We start from the raw sequence: 19,455 nt of genomic DNA, 5'->3' as shown, positions 1-19,455 counted from the left end.
TTCTGGGTGTCCTGCCTCTCTCACTCACCACCCCACCACTCAGCGGAAGGGAGAAGAGTGCACAAAGCAAGAGGAGGAGAGAACACAGCTGTGAGGACATTTTTATTGATTTGGGGTTCATCAGATGTTCTTCCCTGGGCACTGGGGAGTGCTGACTCACTTGTTACATTCCACAGCTGTCCAGAAAACAAGACTGGATTCTACAGGAAAGCAAAACAACATCTGGGTTTGAGGAAGGCTGTTTTGGTGCTGGTCCCAGCTTAAGGAGTTCCTTCCTTCCTTCCTCCTGCAGCCCAGCACCAGCACCAGCCCTCTCTTCCACCCAGCCCCCACCCAGGGTGTCCCTGCTCCACTGTCCTCCCACCCTCCTGGCTGCCTACCAGTCAGGGCCTCAGCCGGAGGCAGGATGTTGGAGAAAGGCAAATTGTCCCGGGAAGTAGTATCTTCCTTCGCGCCCCTGCTCGATCCTGCTGCACTGGGCCTCCTGTTGCTCCGTGGGCCCCTGCCAGGGCCAGCATTGCTCAGGCCCGGGAGCAGTGACCAGCAGGGTTGTCTGCCTCTGTCCAGACCACCTTCACAGCCCCTAAGGCATACCCCCTCATCCTCCTTCCCCCCTTCCCCATTCTCCTTGACGTTCCTCACCTTTCTTCTCATCCTCGCTCCTCTTCATCCTTCTCATCCCTCCTCACCCCGCTCCACCCCTCCACTCCCTGTCCTGACTCCATCCAGACTTCTTCCTCTCAACCTCGCCCACAGGCCCAGCCACCCCAACCTCTCTGCTTCTTCCTCTGCCCACTCCTACCTGTCGAGACTGCATCTCTGTGGGGCAGTGGACCATCCGCTCCAGGACCTTAAACTCAGGGCTCAGCTTGATGCAGGCCAGGCATTTCCGCTTCCTCTGGGGGGAGGGGCAGGGAGAAGAAAGGGGTGAGGGACGGCCTGTGGCCTCATGAGGGTGGAGGCTGGGTGCTGCCTGCAATGAGGTCCTTTCCAGGCCCCAGAGCAAAGGGGCAAGAGTCCCGCAGACCAGCTGGTTTCAGGCGCAGTCCACCCTTGGGTTGGAAATGTCGGAAGTCAAACCATCCTGCAATTTTCAAAACTACGGGACTTTGGCGGATGTAGGCAGGAGTCCTCCCCAAGTGACTCTCGCCAGACCCACTCTCCTGCCATCTATTATATTTATTTGGATTTTCTTGTAAGGTTTTATTTGAAGACAAGGATTCTGGCACAGATGCCTGGTATAACCTGGCCCCTCCTTTACCAGATGATGGAGCTGAGGCCTTCAGTTCAGAGTTGCAAAGCCACAGGGTGGGTGCTTGGCAGAGCTGAGTCTAGAAGCGGGATGCTTGCATTCCCAGCCCAGGGATTTCCCCAATAGCAGGTTTTGCCCCCAAGATGGTTGATTACAGTCAAGCCCTGTCATGGATCAGACTCAGCTGGGCCGTCTCAGCTTGAAGATTCACAGAAGACGGAATTCACCAGCTCTGGGGCCAGACCAACCCACACCCTGGGCTTCTGCCAGTGATCTGAAGCTGGGGAGAGGAACTCGGATGAAGTCGCCCTCCATGCCAGTCTACCTCTCCCTCCTGCTTCCTTAGACCCAGCCACCCCAGTGTTACAGCCACAGGCTCCACAGAGGGGTCACCAACCTCAGGCTTCTAGCTGGACCTACAACTAAACCCAACTACATACACCTGCACCTGAGCGAGTGCCCCGTCACACACGTGTGCACACACATGTGCACATCTCCACTCACCCCATTGGGCTTGACCTTGCACTCAGTTCTCTTCCAGTCCTTCTTCACGCAGCCTGTCTGCTGGAGCGTAAATTCCAGCCTCACAAAGGTCCCTGCCGGGGAGGGCTGCCGACAGACAGACAGACAGACAGAGGAAGGCCAGCAGCCAGTTGAGCAAGCAGAGCAATTCCTGGAATGTGACCCGTCCCTTCTCCCCACAGTGAAACAGCACAACCCACCCAGCTGGTGGCTGGCGTAGTGGCCTTTCTCCAGGGAGCTGGGTGCTCACAGAACCCAAGCACTTTAGCAGCTGGGTCTCTTGGGGTGAGGCCCTAACCCCCTTCCTCCCAGGGGTCGTGCTGCTAACCTTGTCCATGGCAATGTCCACACTGGTCTTCTGGAAGGCCCACTGCACACGCGGGTGCTTATGGAAGTCCTCCAGGGCCACCTGCAGGCCCTGCTGCTGGGCTGCTGTGAGCTCGGCCCTGCCCAAGCCCACTGTGCCCAGCCACAGGGCCAGCAGCATCAGCAGCTGCCACATGGCTTCGCCTCAGTCACCTGGTCCTGCAAAGGGCATGCTCTCAGCTCCTCATACCAGCCAGAGAGCCACCACCCCCTGGCCCTGCATGGGGGGTCGGGCAGGGGGGCATGCCTCGCAGAGGGCAAAGGTAGAGGGACAGGACAGGATGTGGCCCTTTGCCTGGATTACCCTGGTATTCCCCTGCTCTGCCTGCCCTGTTCCCTGGATCCAGCTCAGCCTGGGTTTGGCCCTGTCCTGGGTAGATGCTGAGTAGGCTTTTGTCCTAGGCCAACAGCCAGGGAAATACTCCTGTTGCTCCTCCCTTCCTCCCTCCCTCCCTTCTCTTCCCCCCCCCCCCCCCCCACGTTCCTGCCAGTTCTCTGTTCCCACTGCCCTAGTTGCCCCTAGAGTCCCTCAGCTTTCTCTCCCCACCCTGGGTCTACTGGCTCCCAGGTGCCAGCCTCCGGTCCTCATCTCCCCCCCTCCCCCCCTCCCGTATAACTGCAGGGGAAGAGGGCTCAGAAAGGAGGCTGAACATTTCTGGAAGGATGTAAACACTTGGAGAGCCAAAACCAGGGTGGGACCCAGGAGGATGCTCACCCCTCCCTGCACTGGGGCTGGCGGTGGCCATGGGCCCTGCCCCTAAGCCGAGAAGGGGGTCTGGCCGGGGCCCCACCCTTGGCTTTCTTCAGACAGACGCTCCCTGGTCCTTTTTCTGAGCCTTCCACATCACCCCTCCCTCAGCCTCAGCGTGTTCCTTAAAGCAAGGGCTCCGGACAAGTTGACAAGCTTGGCCCTTGGAGGATTCCCTCCTCCTGCCCCTCTCCTCTCCACCCCTCTCTCGCACCCTCATTCATCAGCTGCCCCAGGCAGCTCTCCCTCCTCACCTCCTTTTTGGTGCTCGGCGGAGTCTGTTCTAACTTGCCGCCGCGGTGACTCGGAGCTGTCAGCCTTTTCCCAGAACCCTTGGCCCGCCTCTCGCCCTCCCTCCCTCCATCTCCTCCCCCTCCCACTACGGGGCTTCCTCCAGTCCCCAGCTCCGCCCACCCCGTTAGGACTGGCCTCCGGGGCAGTACCCCCGCCGGGGCCTCTCCTTCCGTCCCACCCTTCCGCTGCCCTTGGGTCCGTGATCCTGACCCGGGCCGCTCACCCAGGCGGGGCGGGGAGCAGGGTGTCCAGGGAGCCTGGGAAGGAGTGAGGTGAGGCCCAGGAGCCCAAGCTCTAGAAGGTCTTGGCACGGAGGACTCTCCTCCCTCTTCTCCTCAGGGTATGGGACTGCTCTGCCCCGCACCCTGCCTCCAGGTAGGGCTGCCCTTTTCTTAGGCCCCTTTGAGTGACACTCATTTCAGGACATTCTCCCTAGAAATACAGACATCCTCAAACCAGATGAGGCCCTGAGGAATCAGAAATCATTCAATCTCCCCCCCTCCCCCCCTCCCTCGCCCCCCCAATGCTCTAAAGCAGTGTTTCCCAAACTTCTCTCATGATGAGAGTCACCTGGTAGAGTTGTTAAACTACAGATTCCTGAATCCCAACTAAGAAGTGCTAAACTAGAATTTCTGGGAACATATAGGTAAAATTGTAAACTTAGCTGGGATTCAGGAATCTGTATTTTAACAACTCCACCAGGTGATTCTCATCATGAGAGAAGTTTGGGAAACACTGCTCTAAAGCATACACACACACACACACACACACACACACACACACACTCAAACACACACATATGCACACACATACTGGAGGCCTGGTGCACAAAATTCATGCACAGGTAGGATCCCTAGTGGCTGCCATCTGGTGGTCATTTCGCACTGCCCCCTGGTGGTCAGCACATGTCATAGTAAGTGGTCAAACTGCCGGTCGGTTGAACTCCCAAGGGGACACTTTGTGTATCAGCTACATTTCTGTAGCTGAAGCCTCTCAGTGTGTGGTCCTTTGTACTGGCAGTCCTGACACGTATACACACACACACACACAGGAGATCCTCTCTGAAGACCTGGTGCTATGAAAAGCCAAGTTTTTGTCTGTGTGACACACTGATCAGGTGCTTTATGAGCAAAACGAACATGGTTAAGATGACTAATATTAAGCCAAAAATTTTTTGCCTTATTGAGAATAAATGTTTAAATCCTATTATTTACCTTCAAAAAAGGTAACAAGATCAGGATGCCATTTTTGACGTTTTAGTGTGGCAGAAACTGAAATTTGGATTTCAATAGGTGTGAAGCAGGATAGTAAGAAGCTAGGGAGGTTCCTAGAGAAGTGGAATAAGGAAAACCGAGACAAAATAATTAAATAATAACGTGAAAACCCCAAAATAATTAAATAAGGCCAAACTACGGTATTTGAGCAATTTACAGTCTGCTAAGGAATCACAAGGTTTTCTATTCTCTAACCAAGGACACTTAGGAACAAATGGTTTTCCCATTCCAGACCATCCTGGGACATCAGGTCCTAGGTTCTGGTCCTTCTTCAATTGATGACATTCTTTAAAATTAAACTAAGAGAAAATAACCCCTGATCACTCTATATGGCCATTAAAATATATATATATATATATATATATATATATATATATATATATATATATATATATAGAGAGAGAGAGAGAGAGAGAGAGAGAGAGAGAGAGAGAGAGAGAGTTGATTTTTTACAGAGAGGAAGAGAGAGGGATAGAGAATTAGAAACATTGATGAGAGAGAATCATCCATCATCTGCCTCTTGCACACCCCGTACTGGGGATGTGCCTGCAACCAAGGTACATGCCCTTGACTGGAATCGAGCCTGGGATCTTTCAGTCTGCAGGCAGATGCTCTATCCACTGAGCCAAACCGGTTTCGGCAATATATGCCCTTTTTTTTTTTTTTTAAGAAGTTGATTTTAGGGAGAGGAAGGGGGAGAGAACATGGATCTGGAATTGAACTGGCCCCTTTTTGGAGTGCAGGATGATGTTCCAACCCACAGAGCCACACTGGCCAGGGCTCTGTACACACATTTTGATTAATTAACTTTTTATTATTTATTTATTTATTATTTTTTTAAAGAATTATTTTATTGATTTTTTAGAGAGAAAGGGAGAGAGATAGAGAGCTAGAAATATCGATGAGAGAGAAACATTGACCAGCTGCCTCTTGCACATCCCTTACCGAGGATGTGCCCGCAACCAATGTACATGCCCTTGACCGGAATCAAACCCGGGACCTTTCAGTCCGCAGACCGACGCTCTACCGCTGAGCCAAACCGGTTTCGGCAATTAATTAACTTTTTAAAGGACACACCTGAAACGCTAATAAATATTATTTTAAGGTCCTCCCCTGAGACTCCCATTGGAATTCCATCCAGCCAAAAAATATAAAAAGCCTCAAGACAAAGGACTCACTGTTTGCGCTCACTAAAGCACACCCACACCTTGTATCTCTGCTGTTTTTCTCCTAAACTCTCAGCGATCCCAGGATACTTGCAACTAGGGGAGCAGTGGGCAGTGGCAACTTGTCCTGGGCTTACCCCCTGAACCTGTCTCTAAGGCCCCCTTTTTCTCTGGCTTCCCAGTGAGCTCATTTCTTTAACTGTGGCTTTTATTTCTTAGAGAGCCAAAGCAGCCCAGCCTAGGCTCTCTCCCATCGCTTTTTCTATCTTAAGCCCTTCCTTTGTTCCACTGTCCCCAACTTTATAAACACACTCTCTACATCACCTGGACCATGCTGGGAAATCTTGTCTACACGAAGTCAAAAACCCACACACTGACAGTGGGCCCGAGGCAGACCCACTCCAGGCCCAGACCCCGCCTGGTAACAGATGCACCTTAACAATAGCATAATGTAATATTTACATTTTAGAATTTGTGCTCTTTCAAGGAAATTCAGCAAACTAACCAAAGGCACTTTCAATTTATTAAATACATTTAAGAAGTCACTTTCATGAGTGAAAAATATTTTCCCAAATCAAAGTGACTAGGAGGCAAATAACTGAGCTGAAAGTCTCGCAGACCCACGAGCTCCTCAAATCTCACTCAAAGACTTACCACTAGAGGGAAACAGTGAACGGGAGCTAGGTCCTTGAAACTTAGGAATTCCCCGAGGCTGTGGAATTATTTTTCTTACATACTTGTGGTCACCTGTGAACATTTTTTGACTTCTGGCTTAACCCTAAGAACTTCTCTTTACTGCATCTGACTGGTAAGTCATGCCAACTTGTTGCAGCGGTTTTACACCTAAATGCATGCTTGTGAGAGCTGGGAACCAGCACAGGCTTGGATAATGAGAGGCACCTCTGCCAGTGGAAGAAGGCACTGAGGGCAGGTTTTTTGTTGTTGTTGTTTGTTTTTTGTTTTTAAATATATTTTATTGATTTTTTACGAGAGAGGGATAGAGAGTTAGAAATATCAATGAGAAAGAAACATCCATCAGCTGCCTCTTGCACACACCCTACTGGGGATGTGCCCACAACCAAGGTACATGCCCTTGACCGGAATTGAACCCAGGACCTTTCAGTCCGCAAGCCAACGCTCTATCCACTGAGTCAAACCGGTTTTGGCAGTGAGGGCAGTTTAGATGCTTAGGAAATGAAACATTTTTCAAGCTTCAAAAAATTTTAATTTTACTTAGTATATTATTTATTGGATGTAGTTCTGCTATAGACTGTTATTATGTAGTCAACATGCTATATTGTTGGAATTTAGAATGACATCCGCAAAATAAACCATAAATACTGTGAAGAGAAAACTCATTTGTAATACATTGGAAGTTAACCAATCCTGGGAATATTGAGACTTCTCTGGCCAACTCTGAAGGCAAACAAATTTAACTGTGACCCAGGTTTGGTCTTAAACCTGTTAGAAGGCACCGAGCAAGGCCAGGTTCACACTCTGATTCCTCCAAGGCATCAAGCGGTTTTACTGGAGAGGAGTCTGGGTAGGAACGAGCCAAGGTTAGAGACAGCGTTTTTGTTGGTGGTGAACGTGGACTGATGGCTTCGCAACAACAGCCCACGCCACTCACAGGAAACAAGACACTTGAAAATATACCTGCTTCTGCTAAACTACTTGGACGGCAGAGATTCGGTCTAGAATTCCCTTGTTTCCAAATCAAGCTTGGTGTTTAGTAGATTTTATAAAACTTTAAAAATTTTTTTTTAATTTTAATTTTATTTTTAATTGATTTTGTACAGAGAGGAAGGGAGAGAGATAGAGAGCTAGAAACATCGATGAGAGAGAGTCATCGATCAGCTGCCTCTTGCACACCCCCTACTGGGGATATGCCTGCAACCAAGGTACATGCCCTTGACCTGAATCGAACCTGGGTCCCTTCAGTCCCCAAGCCGACGCTCTATCCATTGAGCCAAACCGGTCTCGGCTGTTTAGTAAATTTTAAACCATGAACAGTTACACACTGGCTTCTAAATTCATCTTTTTAATTAAGTTGAAAAGATATAATTTGATCCCAGTCTGGAGTTGAATAAGACATAGCATTGTAATAATAGATGGGACTTAACCTTAAAAGGGTATACATGTAGATTTCTAGGTAAAGTCAAGCACTTTCTTTCCTGACTGAGACACCAGGAGGATTTGTTCCAGCGTTTTCTCGCCATGTCTGCTCCTAAGACCAAACCACCATGGGTGGTAAACGTCATTGCCAGGGAGGGGAGCACCCTCCTCTCCCGGAGGAGCCACGGGTTCCCTAAAGGATCCTGCCTTCCAGTGATTCTGGAATAGGGTTCCAGGTGAAAGAATATGTTTAAGGCACTGCCTCCAACAATGAGTCCTTCAAATGGGAGAGCTATAGACTCAGATTTCCTTTTGAGCCGAAACCTGTTTGGCTCAGTGGATAGAGCATTGGCCTGCAGGCTGAAAGGTCCCAGGTTCGATTCAGGTCAAGGGCATGTACCTTGGTTGTGGGCACATCCCCAGTAGGGGGTGTGCAGGAGGCAGCTGATGGATGTTTCTTTCTCATTGATGTTTCTAACTCTCTATCCTTCTCCCTCTCCCTTCCTCTCTGTAAAAAAATCAATAAAATATATATTAAAAAAATTTTTTTTTCTTTTGAAGATACAGAGACAGTAAGGCATCAAGCAGAATGTCAAATTATAGCGGGAAGATTAGGGAGAGGTGGGGGAGATAAGAGATCATCCGAAAGACTTGTGTGCATGTATATAAGCATAACCAATGGACGCAAAACTCTGGGGGGTGGGGGCATGTATGGGAGTGTGTGGGGGGAAGACAATGGTAAGATATGCACACATATAATCCCTTAATGAAAAAATGAAAAAAAATTTTTTCTTTTGTTTCTTGCTCTTCACCTCGTTCACACACTGACATGAACTAGCAGTTCTGTGGGGCTCCCAACACCGGCTCCAGCAGCAGTAGCCGAAGGAGAGAGTATGAGGTGGACACTTGGGCTCAGGCTGCTTCTTAGGCAGCTTCGTGTGGTCTCACCAAATTCACTTAACCACGGGGTCAAGCTCCTCACTCATTTGGTCCACAAACACTGGGGACCCACCACGGGCTGACACCTTTCCAGGGCCTGGCTAGATGGTGGTTAAAAAGATAGGATGACCCCTGCCTTCGTGTGACTTAGGTTGTGGTAGTCAACTAGACAAAAGACATCTAAATGAATAAATGCCTAAATAATTTCAAGTAGGTGATAACTGCTAAGTACCATAAGACCAAGTAGGAGGGGGCTTGAAGATGACGGGGCAGGAGTGGGTGGTGGGCTTGTCTGTGTTCTAATCCTTAGAACCTGTGAATGTTATATGGCAACAGGGACTGCAGATGTATTTCACTAAGAATTTTGGGATGGGGAGATTATGTTGGGAAAATAGGATTAAAACCCAAAAATTGCCTACCCAACCAAGAAAGCTCCCCACAAACATAGAAGAGAAAAACAAACAAACAAAACCCACAATTTTATTATTGAATAATCATCACACCAGAATGAGATGCACATCACAGGAAGTCCACCAGGAGATTGCAAAGACAGGAAGAAATCTCACCTGTTACACAGCCCAGCAGGTGCAATCTGTTACACACATGTTCTCCAGTCCTCCGGGGAGAGGACCTGACCATTTGTCACAGAGTTCATCCTAGATTCACCTGGGAATGGGGTGTTTGTTGACTGCCTTTATCCAGAGGAAGAACACACTTCTCATATCTTTATGGCAGGAGGTAGTATTGCAGTTGGGAGGCAGGTGTCCACCCAGGTTAGGGTCCCAGCCTCCCATGGGGCCTGGGAGACAAGCCCTGTCTCCCTTGATATTTACATTTCAAAGAGATGGCTTCCAGGTCCCTGAGAGAGACACTCCTGGGTTGTAAAGCTGACAAGAGGCTTGTGTACACATACATCTCAAAGAGACAGAGGAAAATTCACAATGGCAAGTATTCTAAGGGAAGGGTGGTGGCTGTGGGGAAAGTCTCTCCCCTTTTTGCACCAGGAATGCAAACTTGTCTTTCTTAGTTTTTTTTTTTTTTTAAAAAAGTACATTTTATTGATTTTATACAAAGATGAAGGAAGAGAGATAATTAGAAACATCGATCAGCTGCCTCTTGCACACCCCCTACTGGGGATGTGCCCGCAACCAAGGTACATGCCCTTGACCTGAATCGAACCTGGGATCTCTCAGTCCGCAGGCCAACGCTCTCTCCACTGAGCCAAACTGGTTTCTGCGTCTTTCTTAGTTTTAACTTGCCCTTACAACTGTCCTGGATGATCTGGGCAGGCCCTGGACGTAAGGGTCCTGATAAGAGGGAGGCAGCGGGAGATCTGACCACAGCAGAGACAGAAGGCAATTCTCTGCAGAGGGAGAAGGGCGCCAAGGCATCCACGGAACGCGACTCTCGAGGCTGGAAAACAGTCTCCTGTGTGAGAGCCACCAGAGGGACAGTGGTCCTGCCGACACCTTGCTTCAGGCCCAGTGAAAGGAATTTGGATGCCTGACTTCTGGAACTGCCAGGGAATCAATGTGTGTCGTCTTAAGTGACCACGTTTGGGGAAATTTGTCACAGTGGCCAAGGGAATGAGTAGATGAGTACACAGGTGGGAGGGACATGGTTTGAGAACAGAGGATATTTGGACTCCCGCCTGAATAGAGTGAAAGATTGACCCTATAATGTTCTGGTGGAAGAGCGTCCTAGGCAGACAGAACAGCAACTCCAAAGGCCCTAGTGGAGGCATAAGTTGTTGAGGCTGGGACAGTGCCCACCGGGACCCCGAGGGCACGGAGCTACAGCGGTAGGCATGGTCAGACCCGATAGAGTCTGAGAGGCTGTGGCAGTGGTTTGTGATGTTTTAAAAATGGGACGTAAGTCACCTGATGTATGCTTAAAAGGGTTAATCTGGTCCGGGAGACAGAGCCCGGGCAGCTGTGCAGGGGCCAGGTGGGGGCAGTGGATGTGGGGAGAGGTGAAAAGTGGTGAGCAGGGCCTCCCAACCCTGGTGCTGGCATGGGAAATCTGAGATCCCTACCTGGTTTCCTTTGGACCAATGAAGTTCTTTTTCTTTTAGAAAAAACAGACTCCTGGAACTAGATCTGCGGCAGACAGTGTCCGGTGCTGCAGAGTTAGGCTGACATTTGATCCCAGTCGAGGGCTGCTTTTATGAGGTCCATCCTTGCCAGGCACTGTGTGTATTGTGCCTCTAAGGATATTCTTAGAACGGCAGCAGCAGAAGCACACTGATCTGTTCCTGAAGAGTTTCCACATGATCCAGCGAGACTGCTCTCACCTGAGGTGCTGGCCTTGGGCAGTCAGGGCCTTGCTCAGGGTGATGCGGCCTCCACCAAGGTGAACGTGGTCACCTGTGCTTCCTTCCTCCTTCCCACACTGCCTGAAAAACATACGGAAGAAGCTCGGTGAGTCTCCCAATCTGCCTTCAGGATGCTGTTCGCGGCAGGCATTGACAATAAAGTAAGTTCCGTTAGAATAAAGTTTTCCTCTCTCCTCTCTCCTCTCTGTTCCCTAGTCTCCTCTACTTCTCAACAGCCATCCATTCAGAAATTGTCAACGAGCATATGGTTCTATTTCACTTTAAGTACTAACCCAAGAGACATGGCCGCCACTAATCCAGGGTTATACGGCATTGTGGAAAAACAGCGAGGACCCTTCTGCCTGGCTCCCGATCAGGCCAGCACCTGGCGCCACGGGAGATGGTGCACACTGATTAAATATTTGTTGGATGTATGAACGGGGCCTGAAACAGTCTGTTCCCAATAGGTGGATGGAGTTTTCCCTCTTGCAGACACAGAGCTGCTTCTAAATAATACTTGAACATCTTCACAGAGCCTGGAGACATGAAAGACAAATTTATATAATGACATAGAAAGACAGAAAAATCTAAGCAACTTATTTGTCCATTTATGCTGACATTAAGAATCACGTTATAAAATGGGGGTGGGCGGGAATTCATAGCAGGGTTATGTATAAAGGGCAGAATACATCTTTCCAAAAGCATTATCCCAATTACTAGTATGTCCCATATGCATAGATAAGCACAGAAAAGCATTGGAGGTGGACACATACCAAAATATTAAATGTAATTCACTCTAGTATGAGAGATTTTTATACATTTTGTTTCCTATTTATGGAATAGATTTTTAAAGTGTTTAAGCTACTGGTACAATTAAAAAAAAAAAGGCCTTTGTTGGAAAGCGTGAGACTGGAGGAGCCTGGGAAACTCAGGAAGCGTGCTGTTTGGAAAGCCAAGGCCACCTGCTAGCGGGTGAGTCACCGGCGGCGCAGGCTCGCACCTGCCTCCGCGCGTTTCCAAGCGGAATGGCCCGGAGCGCGAGCGGCCCCGGCCCCGCGGCCACGGGCGACGCCACTCCGCCCTCTGCCCATCGCTGAACAGAGGGCATTCCCCTTTCAGAGTTCGCGCCCTCAGGCGCTTTCTGTCTCCGCTTCGGAACAGACTCTTGGGGGGCTGTCAACGCGGCTCAGACCCCTGGGAGGTGCCGCAGCCCAGGCCAAGGTCAAGGCGGCGGAGAGTGAAGGGCGTGGCGGGGGGAGGCGGAGGGGGGTGCCCTCTGGAAAGGCCCGGGAGCCTGGCGCTGCAGGAAGCCCACGGGGCCGAGGCCCGGTCCGGCTGAAGGACAGGTCCGGCCGCGCGGTCGTCCCGGGCCGCGCGCCCTCCGTGGGGACAAAGGGTCGGAGGAAGCTTGCGCCGGGCCGGCTCCGGGATCGCCGGGCTGCGGTCGCCACGGCAACGGAGCCGGGCCCTGGGCGGCCTCCCCAGCCGGGCCGCGAGGGGGCGCGCTGGGGGCAGCGATGGCCTCACTCCGCGGGCAGCGCTGCCCGTCCGGACCGCTCCTCCTCCCTCCTCCCTCCGCCGCGGCCGCCGGCCGGAGCCCGAGACTGACCCTCGGCAGCCTCTGTAGTCACGTGGCGCTGGGAACCGGCGGGGGGGAAGCGGGGCTGAGCACGGCCTGGCAGCGGTGAACCCGGACCAGCTGCTGTCGCCGCGGCGGGCGGGGGGAGCGAGCGCGGCGGCCGGCGCCGGCGATCGGGCCTCATGGACGCGCAGCGCGCCGCCGCGCTCCCGGCGGGAGAGGTTCGTCCCGGGCCGGGCGCGGGCTCCGCGCGGGCCGCGGCGGGGGCGGCCCAGCCTGCCTGGCGCGTGACCGTGCGCGCGCCGTGCGGGGGACACCGGCCGACCGGAGCGGGGGGTGCAAGGGGGTGCAGGCGGGGGCCTGCGCACCTGCGCACAGGCGCCCCGAGGTGCTCGCTGCACGGGGATCCAGAGGGCCCGCCCGGGGAGTGCGGAGCTGGGGGACGGGGACGTGCAAGGATCCCCAGCGCGGGTGGGTGCAGGTGGGTGTAGAGTGCCCACGGCCCTCTGCCCCCCAGGACGCGCCCCGAGGGGCTGCTGACCGGCCGCGGCCACCGGCTCGCCAGCGCGGTCCCTGGGAGACGGGCCTGGAATTCCTGTTGGGAGGAGGGCGTGGGGGAGGGGAGCAGCGGGGACCCCAGAGTTGCTGCGGGGAGTCCGGCCTCTGGCCGTCAGTCGGCGCGGAGAACTGGTGCTGTGACCTTACCCGTGGAGGACGTGACCCCCAAACGCGGCTGTGTGCTTTCTTGATGCGGGGGACACATTTATTTCCTAATGTCGTAGCCGTTAAGGTCACTCTGCCGGCCGTGTGTGTGTGTGTGTGGGGGGGTGGGGGTGGGGGGGGACTTGCATGGTGGAGGGGGCTGTGGCTGGCGAGGACACAAAGATGACCGCCCTGGCGGAGCGGAGCGCAGAGCCTCATGCTTGTTTTCTCTCCCCTCCCCACAGGTAAGGCTGGCCTCTCTGCAGTCAGAGGCCTGAGCTCTGCCATGGGGGTAGGGGTGTCCTTGCTCCTGCAGTTTTCTCTGACATCCGGGGGCTACCGGAGTGCGGGCCGAAGCAGGCGCCTCAGCCGCAGAAGCATCCCCAGGAGCACCCCCGCCAGGAGCTGGGAAAAGACTCATCTCCAGCCCCACAGTCTCCAGGGTAGAGTCCGGCCTTCTTTACTGGGTTTCAGTCCACTCCACAGCCCTGGTGCTCAGGCCCCCCATCCCTGGGAGGAAGGGTGCCTGTGGGGGAAGGATCCCATTGGCATATCCTGGAGCCCTCCCTGCTCAGCCTGGCGGCTGGGAATGAGTCATGTCTGTGATCCTCTGAGGAGTGCGGACTCCGGGGAATTTAGGAGGATGTGTCAGGAGCTTTTGAGTAGGGAAGTGAGGGTCCCTCAGGAGGGACCGCCCTTTAGCGGGCTTGGCGGCTGTCCTGCAGGAATCTGGTCTCCCTGGCATTTTGGAGTTACTGAAAATGGGGCAGCTCTCGCCGGGGTTGGGACAGATCTAGACATAATCTCTTTTTTCCTCCCCTGCTCTTGCCCCAGTAATCCCTCCCACCCACGGAGGCAGCAGTGCCAGGGCCCAAGGTCCCTGAGGGGAGCAGGTTGTGAGTGTTCCTTGGGTTTGGGAGAGCTTTCCTTCCTGCAATGTCCTAATCATGCATGTGGGTGGCGGGGGGCATGTGGGCAGACTGCGGTGGCCTGGCCTCTTGCTGAGAGTAGCATCCAGCTCCCCTCCTGTTCCCAGCAGCGCTGTTCTCACTCCGTCTCCCCCTCTCCTGGCTTCTCCCCTGAGAGACTGAGTTAGGGAGGCGGAAAAAGCCTTCTTGTGCTGTGATTAATATCAGGGGGAAGATAATAGGAATGAAAGGTTCTAGCAGTTTCTGTGAGAGCATTACAGGGTTTAAGAGGAAAGAACGCTGGCCTGGGAGTTCAGACCTGTCCCCTCACCCTGGTTCTGTTGTTGGTTTACTGTGCCCTCTCAGGCCAGTCTTAGCACCTTTTATGCCTCGGGGTTGCTACATCTATCCAACAGAGAGCCTAATGTTTGCTCATCCAGCCTCACAGAGTTGCTGGGAAGCTGTTGTGGCAACAGGAAGTAGGAGGGCCAGGAGAGGGCAGCAGGGCCGCATTTGGGAAAAGCACGAAGCACCGCCGAGAGCGGCGATATGCTTTCTGGAGAGGCAGAAGTGCCTGTGCAGCCAATATGGAGTGTTTACTCCACGCCAGGCGCATGGCGGCCATGGGGGATTCTAAGAAGTGTCAGGGTCAATAAAGACTCATGACAAATATACTTGAACTGTGTCTGGAAGCCCAAGGTTGAACTACTATAGAAGAGTAGCCTAGATTCCACGGCTCTAGGGATCCAGAGCGGAGAGCTCCCTCGGGCTGGAGTGGCAGGGGAGGAGTGGGGGCAGGGCGAGTGGACCTCTCATGTGACTGTGCCTTTCCGCCCACAGCAGAGGAAGGACCGATGCTGGAACGACGCTGCAGGGGCCCCCTGGCCATGGGCTCGGCCCAGCCCCAGCTCCTTTTGGGGCCCTCCCCGGAGTCGTCCCAGACCCTGGAGAAGGAGCCCCACCGGCTGAGGTTACAAGGTACCTCGATGGCCCAGCCAGGCAGCCAGGCTCCAGGTCGGGTCCATCGCTGTGCCCACTGTCGCAGGCACTTCCCCGGCTGGGTGGCCCTGTGGCTTCATGCCCGACACTGCCAGGCCCGGCTGCCCCTGGCCTGCCCGGAATGTGGCCGCCGCTACCGACACGCCCCCTTCTTGGCACTGCACTGCCAGGTCCATGCGGCAGCCACACCAGACCTGGGCTTCTCCTGCCACCTCTGCAAGCGGAGCTTCCGAGGCTGGGTGGCCCTGGTACTGCATCTGCAGGCCCACTCGGCTGCCAAGCGGCCCATCGCCTGCCCCGAGTGTGAGAGACGCTTCTGGCGACGAAAGCAGCTTCGAGTGCATCTGCGGAGGCGCCATCCCCCGACCCCCGAGGCCCGGCCCTTCATATGCGGCAATTGTGGCAGGAGCTTCGCCCAGTGGGACCAGCTCGTCGCTCACAAACGGGTACACGTAGCCGAGGCCCTGGAGGAGGCAGCAGCCAAGGCTCTTGGGCCTCGGCCCAGGGGCCGCCCGGCAGTGACCGCCCCCCGGCCCGGGGGGGACGCCGTGGACCGCCCCTTCCAGTGCGCCTGCTGTGGCAAGCGCTTCCGGCACAAACCCAACCTGATTGCCCACCGCCGCGTGCACACGGGCGAGCGGCCCCACCAGTGCCCCGAGTGTGGGAAGCGCTTCACCAACAAGCCCTACCTGACCTCACACCGGCGCATCCACACGGGCGAGAAGCCCTACCCGTGCACCGAGTGCGGGCGCCGCTTCCGCCACAAACCCAACCTCCTGTCGCACAGCAAGATCCACAGGCGGTCCGAGGGGTCCGCCCAGGGCGCCGCCAGCACCGCGGGGCCCCGGCTTCCAGCCGCGCCCCCGGAATCTCCAGCAGAGCCCGCCCCGGCGCCTGTCCGGGAGCCTGCCCCCGAGCCCCTGCTGGAGGCCCCCGGAGAGGGCCCCCGGGACCAGGCGGAGGGGGCCCCGTCTCTCTACAGCTGCGAGGACTGCGGCAGGAGCTTCCGGCTGGAGCGGTTCCTGCGGGCCCACCAGCGGCAGCACACGGGGGAGCGGCCCTTCGTCTGCCCCGAGTGCGGGAAGGACTTCGGCAAGAAGACCCACCTGGTGGCCCACTCGCGGGTCCACTCCGGGGAGCGGCCCTTCGCCTGCGAGGAGTGTGGGCGCCGCTTCTCCCAGGGGAGCCACCTGGCCGCCCACCGGCGCGACCACGCGCCCGAGCGGCCCTTCGTGTGCCCGGACTGCGGCAAGGCTTTCCGCCACAAGCCCTACCTGGCGGCCCACCGGCGCATCCACACGGGCGAGAAGCCCTACGTGTGCCCCGACTGCGGCAAAGCCTTCAGCCAGAAGTCCAACCTGGTGTCCCACCGGCGCATCCACACCGGCGAGCGCCCCTACGCCTGCCCCGACTGCGACAGGAGCTTCAGCCAGAAGTCCAACCTCATCACCCACCGCAAGAGCCACATCCGGGACGGCGCCTTCTGCTGTGCCATCTGTGGTCAGACCTTTGACGACGAGGAGAAGCTCCTGACCCACCAGAAGAAGCATGACGGCTGAGGGCAGGGCGTCGTTCACGAGGGAGAGACGCAGTGGGGCCGCGGGGCCGTGCTGCTGTGGGTGTAGCGAGGGCTGGAGGGGCAGGCCCCGTTGCAGAGGGAGGTCAGCCCCACACCTTAGGCCAGGGAGCCATGCTGGGCACAGGGACCCGGCCTCCCGCTGGCGTTTGCCACGGTTCCCTCCTCGCTGCCCTGCGCCCTGGAAAAGTAGCAATAGCACCTGTGCCCACCCCGTAGTGTCTGTCCTCTGCTGGAGGGGCTGCCGGTGGGCAGGATGGCCCTTCTCTGGTGGTAACGCCTTAATGTCCCTGCCTTTGATTTTGAGCTTCAGCTTGTTTTTGGAAGTAGGTGTGGTAGTCCTTAGTAAAGAGCACTTGGGAAGCAAAGCGGACCAGCTGGATGTAGCTGGGAAACCTGTTGGCCTTGTTGGGCAGCCCTGGGAGGTGAAGCCAAGCTGCTCTGACCTGTCCCTCTGCTGCCCTCCCACCTGCCCCTGCTTTGGTACCCATCTCATCTGGGAGAGACCCATCTGCTGTTAGTCTGGCTTCCCTTTCCTCCCTAAAGGTCAGTTCTGGGTTCTGAACAGGTCACCCCATTTGATATAAAAAAAATGTATTTTTATTTTATTTTATTGATTTCAGAGAGGAATGGAGAGAGAGCGAGAAGCATCAGTGATGAGAGAGAATCATGGATCAGCTGCTTCCTGCACACCACCTACTGGGGATCGAGCCTGCAACCTGGGCATGTGTCCTGACCTGGAACCTAACCACGACCTTCTGGTTCATAGGTCAACACTCACTCACTGAGCCACACCAGCCAAGCCCCATCCGACTCTCTATCCACCGCCCTCCCCGTGCTTAGAGCACCCCCTGGCTGTCAGCAGTCCTGTGTCCAGGGTTTTGTCAACACCCCAGTCACCTTTCACACCTTCCGGGACCCCACATGTTGTAGAAGGATTGCCCGGCTGATGTTGGGGGGGGAGATAGGGGTGCGTTTTCTTTTCAGCATTTCTAGTGTCTAGATGCCTAGCCTCCGCTTGAACACTTAGGTGACAGGGAGTCCCCGCCTCCTGAGGCCCTGGTTCTATTGTAGGGAAGTTCTAATTGTTAGAAGTTATTCCTTATAATGAATGAAATCTGCTTTCTTATAATCTCTACCTATCGGGCCTTGTTCTATTCTCTGAAACTAAACAACTACCACCCTCCTTTTCAAATTAGAGAATAAAGATTTGGTTTTAGCACTGGTGGCTGAGAAGTGTTCCTTTCTCTCTGCAGCTGTGGTGTTGGAAGGAGGAGGGGTGCTGTGTGTGGGGAAGAGTTTGGAAGCAGGCCAAGTGCCCCGACGTGAGCCCCTCTGTCCCTGCTTGAGCTCCCCTTCCCCAGAGAAGGCGGGGCGCACCCAGCAAGAGGGGTTCAGCCTCCTGTGGGTCAGGTCAGACTTGTGGGTGCCAGTTACTGGGGAAAAGTTCGGATTTGACTTTGTCTTGCAGTGCCTCCCTGCTAGAGTCCCCCACATCTGTTACTGTGGACGCTTCCTGGTGCTGTTGTTTCATACAAATAAGGTTGCCTGTTTTTGACAGGTATCCATAGGCCCTTTTCTTGCCAGTCTTCGTAATTTCTGTACAGGTTACTGGCACCTGGCATAGTCTGGTGCATAATAATAATAATAGCCACAAGTTGTTTATGTGAGTGGTACCCCGCAAAGAAGTGTCCCCAAATTACCTTGTGCGGTAGGTACTCTTCTTTTACAGATGAATGCAGTTGCTCAAGGCCATGTAACTGGTGATGGTCAGAGGTCAGTCTGACTCCTGGAACCTGTGCTTTGACCCTGGCCGTGGAGGATGCTGCTGCTTTTGGTGAAGATGAGTATTCATTGCCTACTCTGCTTGATGTGCGGGTGGAAACAGGGTTTACAAAGATAAGCCTCAATCTTTCCCCTTAGAAGGCCTACTAGTAAGTTTGGGGTGGACATAGATGTGTACACAAATAATGAGTATAGAGAGATGGACATGAGGGTGTGTGAGACTCCACGTGTATAGGAAGGAATCAGGCAACTTCAATGCTTCATATTGGTTTATGGGGTTATGGGGCCACTTAAAAGCCTGTGTAGTTGATGGTGGCAAATTAGCTTTCAGAACCTGGGGGCATTGTGTCAAGAAAGCCTCACCTAAATGTGTCTAAGAGAGCTGAGGGCTTCAGGGGAAGGGAGCAGTGCTTTATGGAGGGTGGGTGGGTGGGGGAGTATCAGGAAAGTAGGTAGATGGGATAATGGTTAGGGAGCAGGAGATAGGTCCTTAGGCATCTAGGGTTATTGGGGGGAGATGTCAGAGAAAAGGATGAGGGACAGGGGATCTGACCATGGGTTCTGACTTTTTAAAAACTTACCTTTAAAGAAAAGACCTGGTGTGTGGGGAAGGTGAGTACCAAAAGTTCTCTACCTCTCTGCTGCCCGCTGCTTTTGGGTAGAGGTGGTGAGAAGAGGGCCAGGGGCCAGGGAACGCCACAGAAGTAGCCTCGAGGGGGCTGGTAAGGCAGGATAGAGCGAACTTGCCCCTAGAGTCCTGCAGGGGACCCAGTGGGTCCCAAGCCCTTGCTCAGCTGGCATGCTGCCAGCAGGCTTGAAAGAGGAACTGCCTGGGTTGGATGGTCAGCGCTCTGCTGACAGGAGCTGCCCTTCTGTTCTGAGAGCCCTGGGCTGTTTCTGTTTTCTTCTACGCTTA

At 54.2% G+C, this 19,455-nt stretch overlaps 2 protein-coding genes and 1 long non-coding RNA gene across 8 annotated transcripts; 1 reads left to right on the top strand and 2 right to left on the bottom strand.

Annotated features, from left to right (window-relative positions):
• Positions 1–5: 5 nt before the first annotated feature.
• RARRES2 (retinoic acid receptor responder 2) lies at positions 6–3,257 on the bottom strand. Of its 3 annotated transcripts, none has more exons than XM_045578617.1 (5): positions 3,138–3,257; positions 2,103–2,299; positions 1,757–1,861; positions 803–898; positions 6–200 (listed from the first exon to the last, which is right to left on the bottom strand). In XM_045578617.1, the coding sequence occupies exons 2-5, from the start codon at positions 2,274–2,276 to the stop codon at positions 21–23; spliced, it is 555 nt and encodes a 184-aa protein (XP_045434573.1). In that variant the 5' UTR covers positions 2,277–2,299; positions 3,138–3,257; the 3' UTR covers positions 6–20. The 3 variants fall into 3 exon arrangements, with proteins under 3 accessions (XP_045434573.1, XP_045434572.1, XP_036285728.1); XM_045578616.1 differs by having other exon boundaries at positions 3,143–3,257; XM_036429835.2 differs by lacking the exon at positions 3,138–3,257 and adding an exon at positions 381–502 and having other exon boundaries at positions 92–200.
• A 7,871-nt stretch (positions 3,258–11,128) lies between these two features.
• REPIN1 (replication initiator 1) lies at positions 11,129–17,337 on the top strand. 4 transcript variants are annotated; one of them, XM_045578615.1, is made up of 3 exons: positions 11,129–11,151; positions 13,517–13,714; positions 15,020–17,337. In XM_045578615.1, the coding sequence occupies exons 2-3, from the start codon at positions 13,558–13,560 to the stop codon at positions 16,735–16,737; spliced, it is 1,875 nt and encodes a 624-aa protein (XP_045434571.1). In that variant the 5' UTR covers positions 11,129–11,151; positions 13,517–13,557; the 3' UTR covers positions 16,738–17,337. The 4 variants fall into 4 exon arrangements, with proteins under 4 accessions (XP_045434571.1, XP_036285709.1, XP_036285708.1 ...); XM_036429816.2 differs by lacking the exon at positions 11,129–11,151 and adding an exon at positions 12,663–12,790 and having other exon boundaries at positions 15,023–17,337; XM_036429815.2 differs by lacking the exon at positions 11,129–11,151 and adding an exon at positions 12,663–12,790.
• Positions 11,271–12,711, bottom strand: LOC123651974. The gene is made up of 2 exons (XR_006741003.1): positions 12,600–12,711; positions 11,271–11,526 (listed from the first exon to the last, which is right to left on the bottom strand). It is a non-coding gene; the product is annotated as an uncharacterized LOC123651974 (long non-coding RNA).
• Positions 17,338–19,455: the final 2,118 nt, after the last annotated feature.

Source organism: Pipistrellus kuhlii, unplaced genomic scaffold (genome assembly GCF_014108245.1).
Source record: "Pipistrellus kuhlii isolate mPipKuh1 unplaced genomic scaffold, mPipKuh1.p scaffold_m20_p_10, whole genome shotgun sequence".
NCBI classification, from domain to species: domain Eukaryota; kingdom Metazoa; phylum Chordata; class Mammalia; order Chiroptera; family Vespertilionidae; genus Pipistrellus; species Pipistrellus kuhlii.
This window is presented reverse-complemented; position numbering and strand designations above follow the sequence as displayed.